At 34.8% G+C, this 23,767-nt stretch overlaps 1 protein-coding gene across 3 annotated transcripts in view; it reads right to left on the reverse strand.

The window, feature by feature from the left end:
• Positions 1 to 7,426: 7,426 nt before the first annotated feature.
• The window catches only part of MED15 (mediator complex subunit 15), a 57,301-nt gene continuing 40,960 nt past the window's right edge, over positions 7,427 to 23,767 (reverse strand). For all 3 annotated transcript variants that reach the window (XM_089255460.1, XM_089255463.1, XM_089255461.1), the window contains 12 exons: positions 23,471 to 23,578; positions 23,011 to 23,084; positions 21,583 to 21,716; positions 20,789 to 20,920; positions 19,673 to 19,736; positions 16,755 to 16,809; positions 15,629 to 15,813; positions 13,608 to 13,771; positions 12,063 to 12,158; positions 11,511 to 11,608; positions 10,372 to 10,493; positions 7,427 to 7,602 (listed from right to left, as the gene is read on the reverse strand). In XM_089255460.1, the coding sequence (XP_089111586.1) occupies positions 10,440 to 10,493; positions 11,511 to 11,608; positions 12,063 to 12,158; positions 13,608 to 13,771; positions 15,629 to 15,813; positions 16,755 to 16,809; positions 19,673 to 19,736; positions 20,789 to 20,920; positions 21,583 to 21,716; positions 23,011 to 23,084; positions 23,471 to 23,578 (1,164 nt within the window). In that variant the 3' untranslated portion in view covers positions 7,427 to 7,602; positions 10,372 to 10,439. The remainder of the gene's footprint in view (positions 7,603 to 10,371; positions 10,494 to 11,510; positions 11,609 to 12,062; positions 12,159 to 13,607; positions 13,772 to 15,628; positions 15,814 to 16,754; positions 16,810 to 19,672; positions 19,737 to 20,788; positions 20,921 to 21,582; positions 21,717 to 23,010; positions 23,085 to 23,470; positions 23,579 to 23,767) is intronic.

Consider the following 23,767-nt stretch of genomic DNA (forward strand, 5'->3'; position numbering starts at 1 on the left):
GACTCAAGTGATAAGTTTAGACCCATCTAGTCTGTATTTCGTGACTTGTATTTGTTTCTGTAATGGAAGAAACATTTTAGAGGACAACACATCCATGACAATGGCACGGTAGAAAACGAAGTTAGTGTGGTTGTGGTAACAGGGGCAGATTTATATGACACTGGAGTCAGTGCATAGACCAAATAAATGTTGGGATGAAAAAAAACAAAAACAAAAAAAAAACCATGAATTAGTGAATGATTTTTAATAGACTTATCTTTACTTTCCAAACACCCCTCATAATATGGCTTACTTATATTGACTTATATTCTGGCTTACTAGAATTTCTATTGTATATCTGGACCTTTTCCTCCAAGCAAAGTTTACTGGAACTCTGCTACCTTGAAATAAGATAAATGAGAGCAAACCAGGGGTATATCACCCTGGTTAAGAATCAAGCTCCAAATGCAACTACGATGAGATTGTTAAAACATAATTCTTAAAGCCAAGTAATAATATAAACAGGTGGAAAAATGTTCCTTCTGTGGAATTTAGCCACTGACCAATCATCACTCAGTTAAAAATTAATATGTTGTCGACAAGATGGGGGAGAGAAAAAGGAATTTTTTAGAATGATGCCAGCCTGAAAAAATAGCGGAGTTTGTCTAAGGAAATGTAAATATGGTTGAAAAGAAATGATAAAAACATAATACTTTTTGAGCATGTTGCAGTAAAAAACCTAAACATATACATAGTTAATTATCAGATAAGACCAATTACTCATCTCATGTTCACCGGGATGGAGCTCTGCCACCCTCCACAAAGAGGGGCTACGATAGCTATGTTATGGTGAAAGTGAGATAAAGAGCTGTCATTATGACAGCTGACAGGCAGTGTCAGCAGTTGTGAGCTTGGTCTCAGTCAGGTCCGGCTGTCCGTGTACAGTCCTGTTTAGTGCACATGAGCTCCAAGGAAAGATTGTGAGATATGCTGCCTTTATAGTCTAGTGTGTTCACCCGGAAAAGACGTGGGTTTGATACCCCGCAAAGGCAGTTGAATTTTCTCTCTATCCAAAAATTCATCTTCGCACCAGCCAGTTGTTAAAAACCTTCATATGGTAGCAGAAAGTGATGTCATCCTTGTATAAGTCGCCATCTAGTGGCAGTGTCAGCAGTTGTGAGCTTGTCCTCAGCCGGGTCTGGCCGTCCATATACGGTCCCGTTCAGTACCCACGAGCTCCAACGAAAGATTGAGAGATTCATTGCCTTTGTGGAAGCCGCTGTGCGGTCATGTGGACATTGTGCTGGACTCTCGTCCTGAGAATCCAGGTTCGAATCCTGATGATGGCACAGTGCTGGTCGGCTGAAGTTGGTTTTCAGCTTGGAGGAACGAATTCGAGCCAGTCTCTCATTTGAAAAATTCTCTCAGCAGAGAGCAGGCAGACCTACAACACGATACTGACATAACATGAAAATTCAAACATTTCCATCTTTACTTCACACAATGTAGGGCAGATGGCAGCATGAACATGTTGAATTTTCTATTTTTCCAAAAATTCATCTTCGCAACAGCCAGTTGTTAAAAACCTTCGTATTATGAATAATCACCAGCTATTTCGGTAAGTTTGATAAAATTAAATGGTGAATGCAATAAATGAGCCTTCATTGTGTTTACATTATGTACATAAGTAAAGCTAACATTACAAGACTAATAACAATTTTGATAGTATGCCTCACATTTACTTAAATTAGTTTTTATGGCAACATGCGTGTATATTTTGGCTGATTAGAGTTTCCTCTTTCATATTTTGTGGGAGAAATTCAATTTTCTCTGAATTTTTAAACTGGGAAAAATTGTCAAATCTACAAGTTCCCATAATATGAAAAAGTTGAAGTATTTGCGACCCATCAATCATGATATTTATGGATTGAAAATTTGAGAATTATGCATAATCACTGGTAAATGTAGCAAAATTTACCAAACTTTATGTAGATCATCCGATATTTTATCACTATTAAGGTCTGGACACACATATCCGCACCGTGCCAGGACCGTAGCTCGGGCGTCAGTTGGCCGTGGCTCGCCTCGTTCCTCTTCAGACCACACCTTTCCGCGTGTTGCCTGTATCGCCGCAGTATGCTGACTACGAAGCCGTGTCGATTGCTTCAAGTCTTTAACGCAGCCGGTTCGGTGTAATCAAAATGTTCAGTAAATTATTTAACAAGAGTGATTTGGATATAATAACCCTAGCATAAATTAACAATAATTAATTGTTCTAAACATTTCTGTAAATAATCTATACATGTATATAAATTTTTTATCTGTCTGTATATGTGTGTGTGCATGTGTTTTTTGTAGAAATTTTAATTTTGTTTTTATTTTGGATTGATCGCTGATAGATTTTTTGTATGTGACAAACCCGCAAAAAAGGATAGAATCTTTAAATGCAGCTGGAAATAAAAAGACGGCCATTTGCTTAGTTTGACTATATGCATTCTTGTTTATAGTTTGGAGAGAGGAGATTATTTACGGAGTGATAAAAGGGGAGAGAGGGAAAAAAAGTCATATAGAAATTAAAACAATCTGTGGGGGAGAGCGGTACTCTCTTCCTCACCTACACACTCGTTTTTTTTTTATTCCGAGTCAACGGCCATCATAAATATAATCATCTGTAGGGGCAGGTGGTGTCAAATTCCGATAACACCTCGGAGAAGTGTATCTCAGCTCAGTAGGAGCATATTGTATGAAAGAGCGAGCATATCTTTTACTCTGTGTGTGTGTGTTCGCCGAATCTTCTAAACTGAAAATTGGCTCCTCTGCAGATGGCAAATGGATATTAAAATCAATAACAATTGGGGTGTTTAGTTTGCCGGGGCTTGATTCAATGATAAAGCCTCACCAGTATTCGATAGTAATTTAAAGCACTCATTGCCAAAGTCTCAGTCGCTGAAACAACTTTGTCAGATATTTAGCACAAAGGTGCTCGACTTTTTGGAAGGTGTGGGCCACTTCATTGTTTTGAAATATTTCGCGGGCTTCTTCAGTTATCCAGAAACGAGTCTCGATCCTCCAAAATTATCTAAAAAGTGGCACGTGCCGCTTAAGTGATCTGCAAGCGTGCCGCGGGCCACTCGAGAGATCTGGAAATGTGCCACTAACCACTCAAATAAGATAATCAGCAAATGTATCACGATCCACTTAAGTGAACTGGAGGTGTGCCGTTCGTCGCTCAAGTGATTTTGAAATGTGCTTGAGACCACTCGAGAGCCTTGTTTTGTTTTTTGTTGTCACGGGCCACATCAAATGCTTCCGAGGGCTGCATTTGGAGCACAGGACATGGGTTAAGCATTTATGGCTTAACATGTTGCATCTGATGTGAGTACCAAATTTAAAATGTCTCCTATATTTTCCCCATAAGAAAAAACCCAAAAATTTTCGAACCGTTTTCTATTTAATTTATGTTCAAACCAAAACAATTATTCATTTATACAAGATATATAGAAGACTGGATGTTGTGAAGATATTTATTATCTGAGATGTTAATTTTTTTTTTTAAGGAAGGAAAAAACTCATCTCTGCCTCTACCGGGAGTCGAACCCGGGTCCCTCGATTGCCGGACGAGTGCTCTGACCACTAAGCTACAGAGGAGATAGAGACTTTCCTTCGCTAGAGCGTATATATGCCGAACGGAACCGTGCAATGGACGGTGAAACCGATCAGCTAATAGCTCATGGACGACGAGCCACCAGAGGGCTATATATATGACATGAATGTCGCTCTCCACTTGTTAATACAAGATATACGGAAGACTGGATGTTGTGAAGATATTTATTATCTGAGATGTTAATTTTTTTTTAAGGAAGGAAAAAACTCATCTCTGCCTCTACCGGGAATCGAACCCGGGTCCCTCGATCGGTTTTACCGTCCATTGCACGGTTCCGTTCGGCATATATACGCTCTAGCGAAGGAAAGTCTCTATCTCCTCTGTAGCTTAGTGGTCAGAGCACTCGTCCGGCAATCGAGGGACCCGGGTTCGACTCCTGGTAGAGGCAGAGATGAGTTTTTTCCTTCCTTAAAAAAAAATTAACATCTCAGATAATAAATATCTTCACAACATCCAGTCTTCCGTATATCTTGTATTAACAAGTGGAGAGCGACATTCATGTCATATTCATTTATAGAAACATCGGAAATTAAACCCAGTTAGTTTTCCAAGTTTACATTATTATTTTAACAAAAATCTCCCCGGCAAAATTTCGTTATATGCAATGAAACATAATTTTAAACTTTGTTTTCCCATCAAAGTTGTGAAAATGCTTATCCATATGTTTTTTACATATTACTCTAGTGCCACAGAACCGGGGCCAGGTGCGTCTAAACAATTTCGGGGCACGAAAAATGTTTAGGACACCCCCTCCCTTTAACAAGATTCCATATATTTTGTGGGAAGAGGGAATCGGCATACTGAATATACACGAACGCTAAGAAATACCCCCATACAAAAAAAAAACCAACTACACAAATGTGAATTAACACAAAAATTAATGGAGGTAATTTTTTAAACTAATGTGAGAAACCATTTCCGAAATTAAGGAAAACTTTAGAATCGATGGATTAAAAATAATAGAAAGAAATTATTTCAGTACCAATGAAAACTCAGAATTAATAAAAGAAATAATTTCGGAATAGATTAAAATTTAGAATTAACGGAAGAAATAATTCCAGAACTATTGAAAATTCAGAATTAATAAAAGTAAAAATGCAGAAATTGATTAAAATCAAGAAATAAATGGAATTAATAATTCAGCAATTGATGAAAATTGAGAAGCGACATAAAATAAATGAGCGCTCTCTCGTCTTTTATAAAAAAAATCTGCGCGCTCTCTCTCTCTCCCGAGACCGCACCGTCACCGTAAAAATATAAAATAAACTAGTTGGTGACGGTGCGGATGCGGTGCGGTGCTCGGCTACGGTGCGGATATGTGTGAACGGCTGCATTGCTTAGCAAAGAATTATTCTTTGACCGTGTGATGACCTACACTCGGCCGACGTGTCGGCCTGCACGTGTCGGGCACGGTGCGGATATGTGTGTCCAGACCTTTACCAACATATGTGTGCTGTATATAGACTCCAACATTGTTTCGAACTATCACACAAGCTAAGTTATACCCGATTTTTTTTAACTACTGAGGAAAAACGATTCCTAATGAAGAATGTAGTTAAGCGAGAGGGAATTTTACAGCTAAAAATCAAATCTGTAGATTCTTATTAAGAAACAGAAGGTGGTACACCCCCCAGCCTTTTAAAGCTGTATATAGGACTAATCAAATTAGCAAAGTTTACGAAAAATGTCTTGAAAAGGTGGGGAGGGGGGGGGGAAGCTCTGGATTATATTGTGCAGTATATTACATATATATATTACATGAAAAATAAAAGAATATCAACGCACAAGTGCAGTTTAAAATTTTTTTTATGTTGAACGATATTTTTATTTTGTTTAATGATCGCAAGTCAAATATTCTACAGAACCTATTTGATTTTTCTTTGCTTGATAAAAAACAGTACTCCAATATACTTAATAAAAACTAAATCGTGAATTTTGTTTCATATTCCTATGTAAAATAAAATATTTGTTACACAGTTAGCATTTAAACTTATTAATCATTAATTAAACAGAACCTCGAAAGATTACTTCTGCCCTCATGTTAACACTATCCTTGTTCTGCATAATTGCTGTTTCTAAATAAAAAAGCATATCAGCAATATTGCACTAACTTGTACAGTAGGACCTGTATTTAACTGAGCTTTGAGTTACGTGAGGTATATTAAATATATAAATGAATTCATTTTAAAAAACTAGGTGCAGTAAAATTTTGTGCTAAATGCCTAGTGTTGTTATAAACTCATGCCGAGAATGTAAAAGAGTCTTACAGGCTATAATGTTTCATAAATTTTTCTTAGAGAGGATATTGCCCTTTGAAAAAAAGAGGTTGGAATGAATCGGAAGAAATGAGGATTAAATTTTTCCAAGGAGGTTGATTAGAAAATAAATTTAGAACACACCTGACAAGACAAAGAGTTTAAGCCTTTTGCTCGCAAGCACCCTAGTGCCCTCTGAAGCATTTAAGAGTGCTCAATGATAGAAGACATTGAAAGACTTTTTTTAGAGCACCACATTGTCAGCATTCAAGCTGAAGTCACAAGTCCAGTTTTGAGATTTTGTCAATTTAAACTTTGGGGTCGGTATGAGAAATAGTACAAATTATTTTGAAGATTTTTAACTCCTACAGTAGATTTATTTACATTTAGATAACTGGTTTGTGGTTCTCATATCATGAAATAAACAGGAAATTCTAATATACTGCAGTAGTTCATCAAAAGTTTTTTTTTGTGGACTTAGTGACCTTTGCTTGAACGATGTGGCTTTATTTCATTTAATGTGAAAATTTTGTAAGGTTAGATTATCCACAGTTTTGGTTACCTGAAGTAGATTGGATAATCTAGGTTCTATTTAAGCATCATACATGGGTTGGATTTTTTAAAGCTGCAGCAATGCTGTGAAATGAAGCTATATAGGCAATGTTGTTTGTATCAAAGGTAAGTCAAATGCATATCCTCCCTCAGATGAACTCGACGTTCTCGCTCTATGTCTGTGCACAGTTATGAAAGAACTGCCGAAGAATACAGTCACAATGTTTTCAAAGCAAGAGCAGAGCTAGTTAAAAATAGAATGTGCTAGAAGTCACAAGGACTCCAAGAGGCTTGCTGTGTGCATTACCTTACCTAAGAGTAGCAAAAGCCTTCAGAGAAAGACAAAAATATATCATCATCAAGACTGACCATGGCTCCCTGTTGTGTCTTCAAAGGAGGTAAGTGATGCAGACATGCAAACCGTGTACACGTCAGTGGAGACAGATCGGAACTCTACAATTCGTGAGTTAGCCCATGTGTGATAGAAACTGTACTTCACAACCTTAAGGACTACTTGAGAAGAAAATGACATACTGGAGCAGGAACTGTGTCTGATTTGTTGATTTGTTCAATCACTGGATCTAAGATGTGCTCTACAACCCTGAATACTCTCTGGATTTAATTCTCTGCAACTTTGACCTAGTTCCTAAAATGAAGGAACCACACACACGCGCGCACACATATTTTGTGGGATTTTCTTCCGAACAGTTGAAGGCGTTCTTCAGGCAATAGACTGCTCTCTTCACACTAACCAGAGATTAGGTTACGTATAAATCATATTCAAACAATTTCACATCGCTGGAAACTTGTACACAGCACTAATGACTACATCGAAGGCCTGTAAAACTTAACCTTATGTATATACTATGTATCTAGAAAATAAATAGTTGCCACTACTTAAAAAATCAACCTATGTATATATACCATATTAGTGGTCCACATTCTACTTTCTGACAAGCTGATAATAAAAATAATGTTAAGTTCCACATTTTTTTATTATTTACAAGATATTTACAAAGGTCTTCTAAGTACTAGAATCATACCACTGTTTGCTCTCAGAATACATTAGAAAGAGGCTCTTAACTTGAACAGCTGACTGGAGGAATGCATTCAATATACATACTGAGCAGCAACATTTAAATGAGTCCTCATCTATTGAAAAAGAAAAGAAAGACATTATGATCTAGCTTAAAAACCTAACAATCAGAAATACAGTAGAATCTCGACATCCCAAGAGGATTGAAAAACATGCAGATCCTACACAGATGTTGAGTTTAGGTTCCATATGATTTCACACTAAATTTTTCACCCAAAATAATTTTTGAAGTTAAAAAAGATCAGTTATGTACAGATAAATACTGTATATCAGGGGTGCACAACCTCGACTTGCAAAAGGTGTTCCGGAAGAAAAGTATCAATACACACAACACAGGATGATCATAAAAATAATTGCCGATATAAGAGCCTCAAGTGGCAGCAAAACTCAGTGAATGGGAATGTAATTTGAGATATAGGTGTTTCAAAGTATGCGCTTGAGAGTGAGAAGAGAAAAAAAAAATGAACTCTCACATTTTAGTTACAGCAACAAAATTTTGAAAAATTCAAATGGCAAAATTCATTTTTATGTATTGCAAAGTGATCGGCACAGAAAAATAAAAACCCATGGATAGCCTTGGAGTGGTACCTGTATCATGATAAACATGTGGCAACGACCAATGCACCAATCACATTCCTTCTATAGGAAGTCCTCCACCAAGGGATTAGGGCACCAATCCCTTGGTGAGATAATTCTTTTTCTGCGTTAACATTTATAGCATTACAGGTACTGTTCTGATGCTATTCATGGTTTTAACTGCGCCAATCACTTTGCAATGCATAAAAATGAGTGTTGCATTTGACGTTTTCAAAATTTTGTTGCTGTAACCATAACTGTGAAAGCTATGGTTTTTGATTTTCTTCGCATTCTTGAGAGCACACTCTGAAACACCTATATTTCATTCACATTCACTGATTTTGGCGACTGATACAGATTTGTATCATGGCAAAGATATTTTATGACTACCCTGTTCATACTTAACCTGATCATATTTACTCAAGAAAAATGCAGGAAATTGGCATCGCTATGGGAAAATATGGGACATTGCCAAAAAAGTTACTGAAGGTAAGCAAAATTGCCAATGATCACTAAAAAATGCTGAATGGGGGAAAATGGAGCACTACCACAAATTGCAGTGGATTAAAATGTAATCCACAAAAAAAGCGTTTAGTTGAGAAATATACAAGGTTTGTATATTTATAATTGACTAATTATAATTTTTGTTTTAATTATCATAATATAATTCATAAGTTTTTAAAATAATCTTAATCCTTGATTTCGGTACAGAATAAAAATTCAAGTATGCATCGTTTGAAAAATGGGATATTTTTATTTAAAAAATATAGTCAAAACTATGGGAGTCTCATGGGCCATATGCTCATCTTATATATATCAGTTTCTGGCACATGAGCTGTAGCAATATCACATTTCTGATCAGTGGACTGCCCTACTATACATATTGTAGTTAAACAATTCAATTTATCATCTACAAATAACATTTTGAATTTGTTGATAAAATTTAATAGCTGAAAGAGCTGTTATTTGGGAATGATCAAAGCAATGGAAATTCAAGAAAATTTCAAACTAGCCCTCTCTCAAATATTGGTCGAAAATTCTAGAGTGTCACCACACACTTATCTTCTCTCCCATTGCTTTCATATTCTTTGTGTCACAAGTTTTCAGGTTCCACAAAAAAAAATTGTTTTCCCAAGAATTTTCAAAATTCATGAGACCAATATGTTGAGGAAAATCTTTCAGGTTAACACATGAATTTTCATTTGTAACGTGGCCAGGGTAAGCATAAGTTTGTCAGACTATAATAGTTAAACCTCGATTTAACAAATCAGAATAAACCGACCATTTCACTTGTTAAATAGAGGAAATCGTTAAATTGTGGTCAAAATTATCAGGGGCATAAACACACTCGAAATGACAAAATTTGAAAGCTACTTTGAGGTTGCTGTTACAATTTATTTCTGACAGCAATTGATAAAGATAAATAAACCTAAGAATAAAGTAAGGACACATGAAAAAATTGCTTGATAGAAGTTTGTTTGGTACATCCAACATTTTTATCAAGTTCTGTCAAAATTGCCATTTTTTGGGTAACTGAAGAATGCTCTCTGTTCAGATGACCTGACATTTTTTGCCTGTCAAGACTAAGCACAAACTTGAAATAACCTATTACTTTACTAAAATATAAACATGTGGACGACACAATGTTTAATGGTATTGGTATATACCAATTATCCACTCGAACCTTCCCATGCACACTCTAAATGGCTTTATTGCCTCCTTCATTCAAAAGGGAACAGATTTCTACTCACCCCCTTTTTCTGTTGTCTCTAAAGAAGAGCAGAGGGTCAAATCCTGGGAAGACAAATATTTGAATTGTGATTTTCGTTGATGAGAAAGAAAAAAAGTTAAACGAGAGTTAAAAAAATCATTAAACCGATGGTTTTCTTATTTATTAAATAGGAGTATAATCTTTAATTTTCGTTAGAATTTCAGGAAAAATTTGTTAAATCAAGGAATTCCTTGAATCAGAGTTTATTGTATCAGGGTCTGACTGTATTATGCACTCCTCCTAACTTCAAAAAATTTTTGTTCTTGCGATGAAATATATTTTATTTAAACAGATTTTGACTAGGGGTGAAAATCTTATGAAACTTCAAGATTTTTCTTATCTTGCAAAATACCCATAGTTTTGCTACATTGGAAAATCAGTGTGATAAAAAAGACGTACTGATAAATAAAAATGCACAGATAGAATTCACTGTAAAAGGTAACCAACCACTAAATAATATGACAGAAGTTATTCTTACATTTCAATATACCTGATGTTTGATCACATGGCCTCGATCCCCTCATTCATGCGGAAATTGGTGACACCTTATTTTTCATTAACAATTATCTCTGGAGCGCATGCCTGCCGAACGCTCATTTCCTATAAGACAAAATTCAATTTTATATGAATGCAGACATGTGTACACAGGAATGAAAGAGGACTACAGGCGAATACCAAATTTTCAACAGAAACGTAAGTTTTGGCACCTATTACTACTAACTAACCATACATGCTTCTTGCAAACATTCCTTTCGGCAATTTCTAATGAATTGGTAAATGTGAGAATATGTGTACTGTGAGTGTATCCGTGGCCCCTAATGTATTCATATTGTCAGAGTTGTGCTTGTTTTGTGTTCTTGCTGGTGCTTGTCACCCATGTTCCATATTCTAAAGTGAAGATGGTAAATGCTTGAATTTTTATGCTATGTAAATACAGTATTGAAGGTCTGCCTTTCGGTACTAAATGAAAAATGTGGTGAGAATGAGTTAGCACCTGTGGGGAAAGGGGGAAGTCCAAAAGAGAATAATGTCTACCAGCCTTGCTTACACAACTTTGATGAAAATACAATACCCTCGCATACAAAACATTTTTTGTCGCCATTTCTTCTGATATGGCGTTTTTCCATGAAATTCTGAGAACTCATCATATTGGCATAATGATTGTCTGTTATTCTATTGATATCTACTGATGAAAAGAAGATTTATTACATGCTTGATGCTCCGACTAGCTTAATGGTAAATGGAACATTCTTGCATTTAGTTGTTCTTTTCCGTTAAAAACATTTTAATTTGCCGCAGACTTGCTACAGCTCTTTATTTCCTGCAGTGGGTTAGTATTAAGATTGATGATGTCCGCATGTATGATCTCATAATTTCTTGTATTGTTCGTTAAAATATATAATCATCCTCATAATAGGTCAAAAAATTTCATGTGATTGCATCCGATTGTATTTTTCATTTTTAAGGGCCTTGAGAACTTCAAACTCGGTTGTAACGACAAAATTTCAGGGAATACTCAATGTTGCTTTAGCCGAGTTTGATTGTACTTTACATTTTTATCAATACATACATGTGTCAAATGCATTAATAAATTTCATAAAGAAATATGGTGATTACCCAGGTGTCGAGCAATGAAGTTATAGAATATTTCTGAGGCATCGTGCTAAGATGATCGGAGAAAGCTTCTTGAACTCTTCGAAGGAAAACAGTAGACTCTAAAAAAGCAAAGGGAGAAAAAAATTAAAACAGAGTAAATTAAAATTAAGACATTATTCATAATGTTGTGTTGTTTTTTACTTAAAGTAAACACTTTTGGAAATAATGTGTGCTAAGTAAACTATTACTCAAAATATTGTTCACCTGCACCTGCCCACATAACTTGGTTTCAGCCAGTTTATGTGTCATTATTGTTCTCATGATAAATTTATCTTTAAAACTTAAAAATTTAATTTTGGACTCATCAGAATGAGTAGACGAAGTTGGCAGAAAAGAAATAAAACTAATTTTGGCACTAACATTCATTATTCAAGTGACCGGAACCATCTTTGGATACATCCAGCTTATTGTCCACCGCATAAACTTTGTATAAAGGAAATCAATTCGCTGATCACCCATTCCCCCTTTTAACGGTTGTGGAAGAAATATACAAATAGGGAGAAAAGTACATACCATACTCTTCCTTGCTATTGCATTTTGGAGGCTTATCTGGATAGTTCTCTGGAACAGTTATTCGAATAGGAGGCACACATGGTATGTTTTTGTCATCTTCAAATAAAGAAAAAATAAAAAGGTCAATCATTACATAAAATTAAAAGAATTCCACATTATTTTCACTCTTTCTTTCATTTTGTGTACATTTGATTCCGGTTCAATGCTATGTGGAAATTAATTCATTTTTTCCACCTCAAATAAGTGGATTGGGTGAATATTTTTACTAGTGCTATATGTTCGTGATATTACTTAACCATACATGTACCTACGAAGGTTTTAACAACTGGCTGTTGCGAAGATATATTTTGGAAAGAGAGAAAATTCAACTGCCCCTGCGGGGAATCGAACTCATGTCCTTTCACTTTCTGGGTGAATGCCCTAGACCACTAGACTGCAGAGGCACCGAATCTCTCAATCTTTCCTTGGAGCTCGTGTACACTGAAAGGGACCGTACATGGACGGCCGGACCAGACTTAGGCCAAGCTCACAACTGCTGATGCTGCCACCAGATGGCGACTTGAATTTTCTCTCTTTCCAAAATATATCTTCGCAACAGCCAGTTGTTAAAACCTTCATATAGTAGCGGAGAGTGACGTCATCCTTGTATTACATACATGTACCTCATACACATTCCTCTGCAGAACTTTCAACGAATCTGTACATGCTGGAATGTGTATTTTGAGTGCATGTGTGATGTGTGGCCTCTAATACATTTACTTTGCTTTTTAGAAGTTATTGCTGGTGTTGCCACATGTCTTCCATATTTTGAAGTAGAGATGGTAAATACTTTAATTTTTAATGTTGAAGGTCTGCCTGCTCTCTGCAAAGTTTTGGTATGCGCTGTCTAATTTTCAAATCAGAAGTGAGCAAGTCTAATGTAGAAAAAGAAATGTATTTTGAAAAATATTTGAGACTACTGTAAGAAAGAAAGTCAGCCTGCATTCGTTCCTCAAGGTGAGAAAAACTAGAAAAACCAACTTTGTTAGATTTGTTGCTTCAAAAGAGTAACTCTCAGTTCAAGACTGACCAGCCACTGCTGTGCAGTCATGTGGGCTTCAAGATGGACATGTATCGAGAGGATCCAGGTTCAAATCTTGTTACTAGGCTGGACAAATCTCAGAAAATTTACTAGCCCAACTCGAAATAATACATGCCTGATTTAATATTTTACATGCTAGTATCAGGCATGTGGTGTAGGAAAATACATGTCCAGTGAATATTTTTACATGACCTGGGCTTGTCGGCAAATAGATTTCTCCAGCCCTGTCCTGCTAGCAACACAGAGGAGGTTGGTTGATGCTGGTTTTCTGAGGTTTTCAACATCAAGATGCAAAAATGAGTTGGTTTTCTATTTTAAAAATGGTGCTACATACATTTGTTAGCAAGTATTCGCTAAATTATCATATAAAAATGAGTACTCGTAGTGTAACAGCATATATGTTCTGAGATGAAGTGTCTGAAATATATTAATGCTTTCTTACAAAATACAGTAAATAACGTTACCTAACTGGCAGATTAAGTCAACAGTCCGTGATGACTGGTGCTGTGCAGGATCTCGTTGTACTTTGAATCTTTGGTCAAGCCTTGCTATTTCTCCTTGAAGAACATCTGGAATGTCAGTAGCATCTTCTTCAATTCGTTTGCGCTTAGGAGGAGGACTAGGAACTCTTGAGAAAAAGCATTTTTTTGAATAATGATACTTTACAAACAAAAGATTGCGATGCATTTAAATGGACAAATGGTACAATATGCTAAAAAATGCTGAGGAAAATTGATAAATATACTATCAAGTCCCCCCCCCCCCATGAAGCCATTAGGTCAGTGTTTCTATAAATGTGTGGCAGCTCTTAGGGGACTGTGTGTCTCAGTGAATGGTGAATATTGATGTCTACCTATTCAGCACCACAAAGTGGTTCTTTTTCCAGACTATTCTGGGAACCACGGCTAAAAAGTACACAAAGGCAAGGGAGCTGCAGGGGACAAAAGTTTGAGAACTGCATTAGACGATTGCTTTGAGATAATTTTTCATACGAAAATCAATCAAATACTAAAAACTGTTTTATTATAGACATTTACATGCATTAAGTAATTTAGTAGTTGACTAAATTTTTAGACCTAAAGTACTTTAAAATACATGCAGACATTAAGAGCTGCTTACATGGGTTCAGTTGTTAAGTTGTCAAGCAGACAAATAGGGTAAAATCTTTTTTTTACAGTTAAGTAGGCTCTTTAGCCCAACACTGCTGGTCCTTTGACCATAAATTTGACTTTTCTTCTGCCAAAATCATTCAACAATGCCCCCACTGTCTGACTTGGACTTCTTTGAATCATTCCACATGAACAAAAACACAAACCAGTTGGTCAACGACCTAACTAGCACACCACCCTTCTCAAAAATCTGGCAGCAGTTTCTACAATAATTATTCTTCTCCATCAGCATCACTATCACGTTCTCGTTTGTGATTGGCTCCACCATGTTTTTTTGTACCCTTTCCCTGCCCTTGTTGCCAGTTAATTTTAAATTTGACTCTTTTGTCTATAACAGAGAGTCACTCCCGCTATAAGGAGTATTTTACTATATGTTTCTCTATTTCTGCTACTGATGAAGGAACTTCATATAGTTCCGAAACGCGTATAGCCATGGTTCCTTTTGAAATTTTGGGTCAACTAACGCTGGTCGTTCAATTGTATTAGGCTCTATGTGCATGCCGCAATGAGGGTGGCCTTTTATTATCCAATGAGCATTCACTACTTGATTACTTACGCTAGAACAGATTTTAACGCTTGACGAAACTTATCAATTTAATTACTTGACTAGTAAAGTAATGACACGTGTAAAAATGGGCCTTAATGCTCTGGTCCCAAACAAAATATTATTCCTTTAAATGTATTTCCTATTTACGAATTTTATTTAATTTTTTCCCATTTTACTTTTGGTTTCACAAACTAATTTTTCATGTCCATACAGATTCATAAAAATAAACATCAGCATACTTGGATGAAATGTTATACCATGTTCTTTAGCAACTGATTAAATAAAAAAAGATCTGTGTAAGTTTGACATTTGAAGAACAAGTGTTCCCATGTTTCACATCCACATAAAATTGCAAAAGCTGCATACTTTCAAGGCTCAACTACAGAATCTTTATTTCTCACTCTAACAACTCCAGGGCATTAAAAAACTGCACAAACAAGTATTTGAAATGTAGTTCTGAGTCAATTAATAAATAGTCCTCAATACGTGGAAAAGGTTTAGATTGATCTAAAGCACGCTGGCAAATAGGGAATAAGTAAAAACTGCACATCCATTTGTTCACTTTGCAAAATGAACCTTTCCAGGATGTAAAGTATGTTGTATGCAGTGCTTCATTATGGAAGGATCGAGATTGAATTTTAAAAAGCTGTAACCACTTTTGTCAAAACCTCGACATTGATTCTAGCTCATTGTATTTGGTGTAGCAAGTCATTTTAAAAGAAATAATTATGAGACACGTGATTCCAAACATTAACACAATAACAATTACCTCACTCCAGGGCCAAGAAGAGCTGTTATAGCTGGACCGAATGTTTTCTGTAGGGTATGGTTAAAAAGAGGTAACTGTATATGATTGTTAAGAGCATCGATGAGAGGTTGACATATATTCTGTTCCTGGGATTTCACTGAAACGGGAGGGGGAGCAACTCCAGCATTCTCTAACTGCATGAAACTCTAAAGGAAGTTTGAAAAAAAAAAAATGAGGACCAAACATGACAAATTTTCTTTTAGATGCCAAAGATAATTTTTGAAAAATAAATGAATAATTAACAACTTGAGCAATCACAGATTTATAGATCAGTATCATTTTGTCAGAGAATACAGTGTTTTGAGAACATATCAAAACTCACAATAGATAAAATTTTTAACCCTATTGGATGTTGAAATTGTCAACATCCAATAGGGATCACACCACACTTTAGGGGTCATCTACACTTTTTTTTTGACCAGGAAAAAAATGAAAGACCTGTCCTGGAAACGCCACTAAAATTATGGGCCGGTCAAGAGGATCAAACATTCATTCTTCACATGCACACCCTCCCCCACCCATAGCACAAAAAAGGGACCCATCATATACAACAAAGAAACAAAGGATTATCGAAGTACCCACGGACAACATCAAAAAAATTCTTAGGATGGTAACACACAGGAAATTGTACAAACCAGTCGTAGTAAAGGGACAAAAATTGTAGTAGACTTAAGCAGAGTTAAGCCAAACATGTGTCGAGTTTCCCCTTCATTGAAATTAGTATTGGGCCAACCAAGGGAATAATAGATGTTGAGTTATCCGGATAGTCAAGTTGTTGAGTTATCCACGTGTCAAGTTACAGACACGTACGTAGTTACTGTAGTTATTTGGGGTGTTGGCATTGAGAAAAAAAATAAATACTAAAAAGTAAGCATTTTCTAACTTGCAGTGTAAATAGTAACCAGGTTTTTATCAGAATTACTTGCAGCAATTCCATTTGAATCAACTTCTTTTTTAATTGAGTTAAAATTTTTTGTTTTTTCCTCCTTTTTTTAAATATATGTCTGATTACAGGTTAGCAAACTTCATTTGATGATTTCAGCATTACATTGAAATGATAGAAAATTATATAATATACAGTACTCACAGTATTCATTTTTTCCAGCACCTGCTCGCACTTCAGTAATACATCCATGGCACATCTTCAAAAAAAAAGCAAATAATTATTCATTTGATTATGCGAAGCAGTGATTCACAACATTTCTGTGCCCGCAGCAGACCTGAATTTTAGGCTTTTCTTCCCAAGTTTATTGCTTTAAGGTTGTTGTACATGTATTTATGCTTTTCCAAAATTTTCTTTTGTGAAAGATGCATACGACTAAATACAGCATGGCCTTATCATTTTTTGTTTTCCCCCACTAAATTCAATATGGAGGGACCCATCAAAAGTCTGGAACAGGGACCCCACCAAAGGCACCAGCCTAGGGTCCCAGTTGCAGGATGTGGGAAGCCATGATGTGCTCAGAAAGTAGGTCTTATATAGGTCTTTTTCTTCTTCTCATCTCTTGGTTGTAGACAAACTTCTAATTACAAGAATGTCTAAAATGAAGTAAATATTCCTAATATGGTACTTTTACATAAACAAAGTGATTATAAATTGAAATAAGAAATTGATTTCTTCCTCTTAGTCACTAAAATTTTTCTCGTTTGTGACTCGCTAATGAGTAAAATTCCCTAATAATTTTGCTATATACATTCAAACTATGTTAACTTAAAGTCCAAAATTATTGGAATATGTTCAAATTATCCAATTAATCTATCTTGAATGTGTAAAATGACTGCAAATTGCAACTTAATCATCACCATTCATATAGGATAATAATTATCAATTATTATAATTGGTCTTAACTGCTGCATCATTCCACTGTTCTAAAATCGACATCACTCCAGAATTTCTTGAAAATGTTCAAAGCCTGATTTACGGAAACAGTTCATGATCATCCGTTGCAAAACCGTTTTCCAATTTTTTTTTTTATAATTTGCATGCTATCAAGGAAATATACTTTCATTTAACATGTTATAAGTTTTTTACTTCCCGATACTTTTTATACTCTTAATAATGATAAAAAGATTCAAATTTTTAATGATACACCTCAGTCCAGAGATCGAACAGCATAATTGGTATTAAATGGCACACATTCTCGATGCACTCAAGCTGAACAATGTTAAAATGGGCATTAACTTATCAAAGAAAGAGGAAAGACAACTGAATTTTAAAATTTTTATTTCACTTTAAAGATTTTTTTTTTTTAAAACTTGGTCGAGAAAAGTAAAGTTTTACTTGTAGAATTTTTCAAACTAAATTTGCTCATACAAAAATCATAATATTTCCCCTTCATCTTTGAATTAACCGAAACATTTTGAAAAAATTTGGATTAAACAAGAAATTTAAACATTAAATTAGATGACTCAAGGGAAGTTTGAAGAAGTTTGAATTATCCAAGATTAGAATTAACCACGTTGTACTGTATTTCATATGCTGAAATTAACCAATAAAATGACCAAATTCCCAATCTCAGGCATATACCCACATCCCTTATTCACACTAATTACTTTCCTCATAGCTACCAAGAAACCCCTTTCAAGGTCAAGTTAAATTGAGAAGATTAGCTTCATAAAAGAACCTCTCATGTTAATTGCTAAACCAATTAACATGAACAGATTGGGAAAAACCAAAAGAGAGAAAATTCAGAAACCTACATTGGTACAAGAATGCAGATCAGGAGGCACTGTTAGTGGTAGTTAGGCATTGTTAGGGTAGTGGCGAATTTTGTTGGGGAAAAGTTTATCGGGAATAAGTCAGGTTGTTGAATTTATGGGAAAAGGAATATTTTGGAATGCAGTATTACGTAGTTGGAGAAAATGTAATAAAATGAGATCCGAGTTGAGAATGATAGGTAGGTGAAATAATGTTCATGTCAAGCTGAAGACCGCGGCACTGGAAATTTTATGTAAAATAAAGTAAGGCTAAGCTTTTTGTTGCTGGTAAAATACATTGATTCATTAAGGAATGTGTGTCTAGATTATTCCTTTGAACACAAAACGGATCTCAATTAAAATGGTCAGGTCAAAGGTTATGGGTTTGTGAGATTTTACCAGACAAGCTAAGAGCCAATGAAGTAAAAGTTTCATGGTGAAAAGTGGGACAGAGAGTAAAGAAAAGAATACGGTGGTTGAATAGAAAGTTTTGAAGTAGAGCAAGACTGAATTAAAATTATGATTAAAATATAAAATATAAAATGACTTTAGAGCAAAAAATTGAGAGGCAAAAGTAACAGCGAGTAGAGAGAAAAACAAGGTCTGGAGGTTTGCAAGAGAGAGCAAACAGAGATAGTATTCTGGAATGGGATAAGTCATGCTAAACCAATGTCAGTTTTTTAACTGATATAATCAATCATATCGCGTATTAACTTAGATTATGGTCCAAGTACCTTAAGGAAATCTGTAATACTAATCGTGATAAATATGCAATAAATGTTTACAAATACTAAATGTTTCGATCTATTACTTTCAAGTTTGTTATTTCTAGTTATTATTTCAGTTAGTGTTTAATGGCCTGGGCTATTATTATAGTGTTGTGGGTTGCTCTTGAAATCAAAGGAGAGAGAGACTCAGAACTCCATAATTTAAATTCACAATGTGCATTGTACATAAATCAAAGGAATGTTGAGATGGGTAACGGGTTACAAAGGTGAAAATGGTCCAAGGACCACAACATAATATTTTGTTTTGTATTTTATTTTGGAAAAGGGAAACTTTTTTTAATTACAACTTATGGGGAAACTAGAGGAACATATAAAATATTATATTTTGTAATTTTTAAAAAAATTTGTTTACATACAATGCGATTGTATGAATATTCACCTCATTCAAAACATTTTTGTAACTGGAAGTTTTTGTCTATGACCAATATATAAGAAAAAAAAGAATTTATAATGTTATTTGAAAATTGAGAAGCAAATACTGAAATTAAATAGAAAATTGGAATAGGCTGGTGCTACAAACCTGCGATTTGGATCAGCAAGTATATCTAATAAATTTTTCATCCTACTGAGCTCTTTCTTTTTGTCTGTAAGTAAAAATAATGACATAAAAAAAATAAATTTTGTAACCATATTGCGAATGAAATCAATTCGCACACACAATTTGCATGTTCACAACACTTTAGTACATGAGTAAATTAAATTCTATAACAAAAGCAACCCAAGTTTATTGAAGACAAAATATTAGCTATCTTTCATAAATTTGGGTCAAATAAAATGCATCTAATTTCAGTTTAAAAAGAAATAAAACGTTGATACAGTAGATTCTTGACTATATGGACTCTGCACTATCCACCTAGTGAAATAATAGTAATTTTCGGTGATAAAGTGAAGAACAATTTACCTTGCCAAGGCATTCCAAGAGTTATTGATTTGTATAATCATTTCATCAATGAACAGAAATAAATTTGAATAATTTTTGAAAGAGTTGTCTACATTACTATTTTGTTTATTTTAAAAGTTTACATGATCACATACTGTACAGTTCATATGATTTTATATTCCCTGCAATTAAGTTAGACAATATTAAAATTAATCTTAAAATTTCTACAATAATTTTATTCTAGGAATTCCTTTTACTGTAATAAAATTTTAAAACGTACAATACTGCAGGCACATGCCAAGGGGGTGGGGGTGGGGGTGGGGGGGTTAAAGCCGAGATTATGGCGTATTTTTACAGTAAAACACTAAACACTAGGAAACAAAAATAAAACTAAATTCCCTCCTCCAAGAAAGTCCTGCTTATGCTATTGTACAGTACAGACATAACAAACATTTATAAAGTACTAGCCTGTATTTAGAGAAAATATGAATAAGAACGGATTTTGGTATAAAAATGGTGTTAATCGCACAGAAGGGGAAGTAAGTCAGCATTTATAAACCTCCAGCCTATCTGGCTTTTTTGTTAACTGGTCTGCCTTTGCACCATGTTAGGCCAGATAGTCCAGACTCTACTGTATTTAACATGTTATAGTCATAAATATTTGAATCATGCATATCTCTTAAGTAAAATAAATAAAATTTAATATACTAATGGTGTATTACACAAAAATACATGCATAATTATCTTAGTACATACTTTCATCTTTGTCAATACGAGCAATCATTCTTTTCAGAGGCTCTATGAATTTTGACAGTTGCTTTCTCTTCTCCAAGTACAGCTCTTCTTGCGAAGCTCTACTGACAGGACTTGGAGTTGCACCAGGACCAACTGAAACAGGAAAACAAAGGAGGGCATAGAAGGAGGCGAGAAAAAATCACCAAAGCAAAAGCATAACCATGTTCCTCAAGAAATGTTAGAAAATATTGATGTCAAATATTATTACGAGCAATAATACAAGGATAAGTATATGTCCGTATGTGTAATGTTTCAGATTTTGACTGCATTTATTAACGCAATAATTTTTCTAGTTTATGAGTATAGATAACTGCATGTGTAATAATATTTTAGATATTGGCTTTATATTTGTAAAATTATTCCTCTAGATTTTGATAGCATATGTCAGCACATGCAATAATGTTTTAGATCTCAATTTTATGTATTTGTGTAATTAGTTTTCGATCTTGATTGCGTGTTTTTTGTTCATGCTTCAAGTTTCCTTCATGTTGTTACAATGTTTGTCCTGGTTAGTAAGAGAAATCAGTGTCCATAGGAACTGAACAAATAAGTAAATAAATAAGACATTTATTGTGCAAGCACTTAATGTCAAACAGAAATGAATCAGATTATAAGGGGTGTGATAATTCTCTTCTAAAAATAGTCGATTTCTTTCTTTTTTCCAACCTTTCACAGAATGAACAAGACTGAATATTCTTTTATGATTAGAAAAAAAAGTATTAAATTCTTAAAGTAAGAACCATAAATATGCAAACCTGGTGTATTCAAAGCACTACCCGGTGAAGGAGCACTAGAAGGAGTTCGAACTGGATAGCTGCCAACAGGAGATGGTGCAATCTGTGAAGTTGGGCTCGGAACATACCCTGCAGGTGAAGGTACGAGCTGTGAACTATCGGAGGGGAAAAGAGATGGATGACAATGACTGAAAATATAGCTATTCAAGTAGAAATATATTTGAAAAAGAAAAAAAAAACATTTGAAACCACATATTATCCCTTTTATATTCATGTCCTCAGACTTCAATTCATTAATCACACAAAGAAAATTTAACAGGTGTCAATGCATATTACATTTATAACTAACTTCACATCCTCTACCATATTTAGAGATGATAAAATAATTTTTAAATAGTTTTGAAGGCTCGACAAAATTTTCTCGAATGGGCTGGAGTTTGTGCACCCATATTGTTATGTTTATATCAAACAAAACTATCAAGGACATGCAAATGAAAACCTTACTAATTCCTAGCTAGTATCGCCAAATATGGCTTGATTAGAGACAATTCCAAGTAACAAGTATTGTTTTGTTACACATTATTAAAGACATATTTTACTGAAAGTGAAGCTGTAATTGACAAAAATCCTACCAACAGAGATATATAGAAAATTCTCTACAAATTCAGCTTGTCTAACAGTTTCTGCCAGAATACTTGAACATTTCTGTTAATTAAACTACCAGTACTAAACTACAGCTACTTAACCATAAATGCACCTCCTACACATTCAGCTGCAGAATGTCTAACAAATACATGCTGGAAGGTGTTGTGTGCATGTATGTATATCAGGGCTGAACAAATCCCAGGCCCTAGGTTGTCAAGGCGACTAAAAAATTGAAATTGGCACTTGAGAGCAGCACAAGATGTTTGGAATTCATAGCAGCATATCTGCCAACATGAAAGAGGGTCACTATGCCCTGAAAAAAATCAAAAGAAGCATTATTTTGGACCTTTTTCATTGGATTAAAATTTTTTTGGTGCTGAGATTTTTTTTTTTTGCGATTTGTCCAGCCCTGATGTATATACGTGGCTCTAATGTATTTATGTTGTCAAAGTTCTGTTTGTTTTGTGTTCTTGTTGGTGCTGCCATCTGTCCTTAATATTTGGAAGTGAGGATGATAAAGGCTTGAATTCACTATAAACTATGAAAATTTGTTTCGACAGATGAAAGTTGTACAGTTAAACTCAATATGAGCAGCAAAAAAATCCAAGCATTTGATTGTCTTAATAGTTACTCATTATTTCAAATGCCAAAAAGAGCAAAAGTTTCAATGCAATTTGAATACCAAATCACAGACAATTCTAAAATCTTGTATTATCCTGATCTCACATAAAAAGCTCGGCTGTATTAAGACCTAAAGATTTTACAGCTCTCGTGTGTGAATTTGATAATTATATTTTTACATACCCTACACTTGACGGATGTTGCCCAACCGGGGAGGGTATTGCTGACTGGTTGCTATTTGGACCTTGGTTTGGAATCTAAAAAGCAACGAAATCCAAGGAAAAGTACATAAATACATGAACAATTATCATGAATGATAATTATATGAACAATTATCATGAATGATAATTATATGAACAATTACATGAAACAATTATTCAAATATCAAAAAGTATGATTATTATAACTGAATAAAAGTGGCAAATAAGCAATTATATGGAATAACAGCTTGACACAGTAAGGACGCTAAGGTTTCAAGGTCATAACATTTTAACAATTCTCTTTAGGAGAAGCATCAGATCATAAATTTGCTTCACTTGGGTTTGAATTTACTTCAAAATACAATACAGCTCTTTTACCAAGTCATAAGTATAAACAAATAATGTCATCTGGTCAATTTATAAAACTGACTATGAACACTTACATTGACAGGTGCTGGGCTATGTCCTTGGAACTGGCTGGAAACAGGACTTGGTTGCTGTGACTGCATCAGCATGTTTTCATTGAAGCTCCCACCTCCACCTTGTTGAGGCTAATTGAGAAAAAAAACTTAATAAAAGTCGAAATGAAATTAATAATTTTCGGATAGTGTAGAAGTGATTTTAACCAGAAATGCATGTATCTCTTACGGGTGCGAATTGGAAAATATTCCATGTCAAAAGCTCATTGCGGGTGCAAGACTAGGGGTGTGAGAATTGTAATTTAAATGTTCTGATGGGGG

The sequence above is a fragment of the Pholcus phalangioides genome, unplaced genomic scaffold (assembly GCF_987345545.1).
Source record: "Pholcus phalangioides strain wild (caught in Gottingen) unplaced genomic scaffold, Ppha-v1.0 ptg000042l_1, whole genome shotgun sequence".
Classification (NCBI taxonomy): domain Eukaryota; kingdom Metazoa; phylum Arthropoda; class Arachnida; order Araneae; family Pholcidae; genus Pholcus; species Pholcus phalangioides.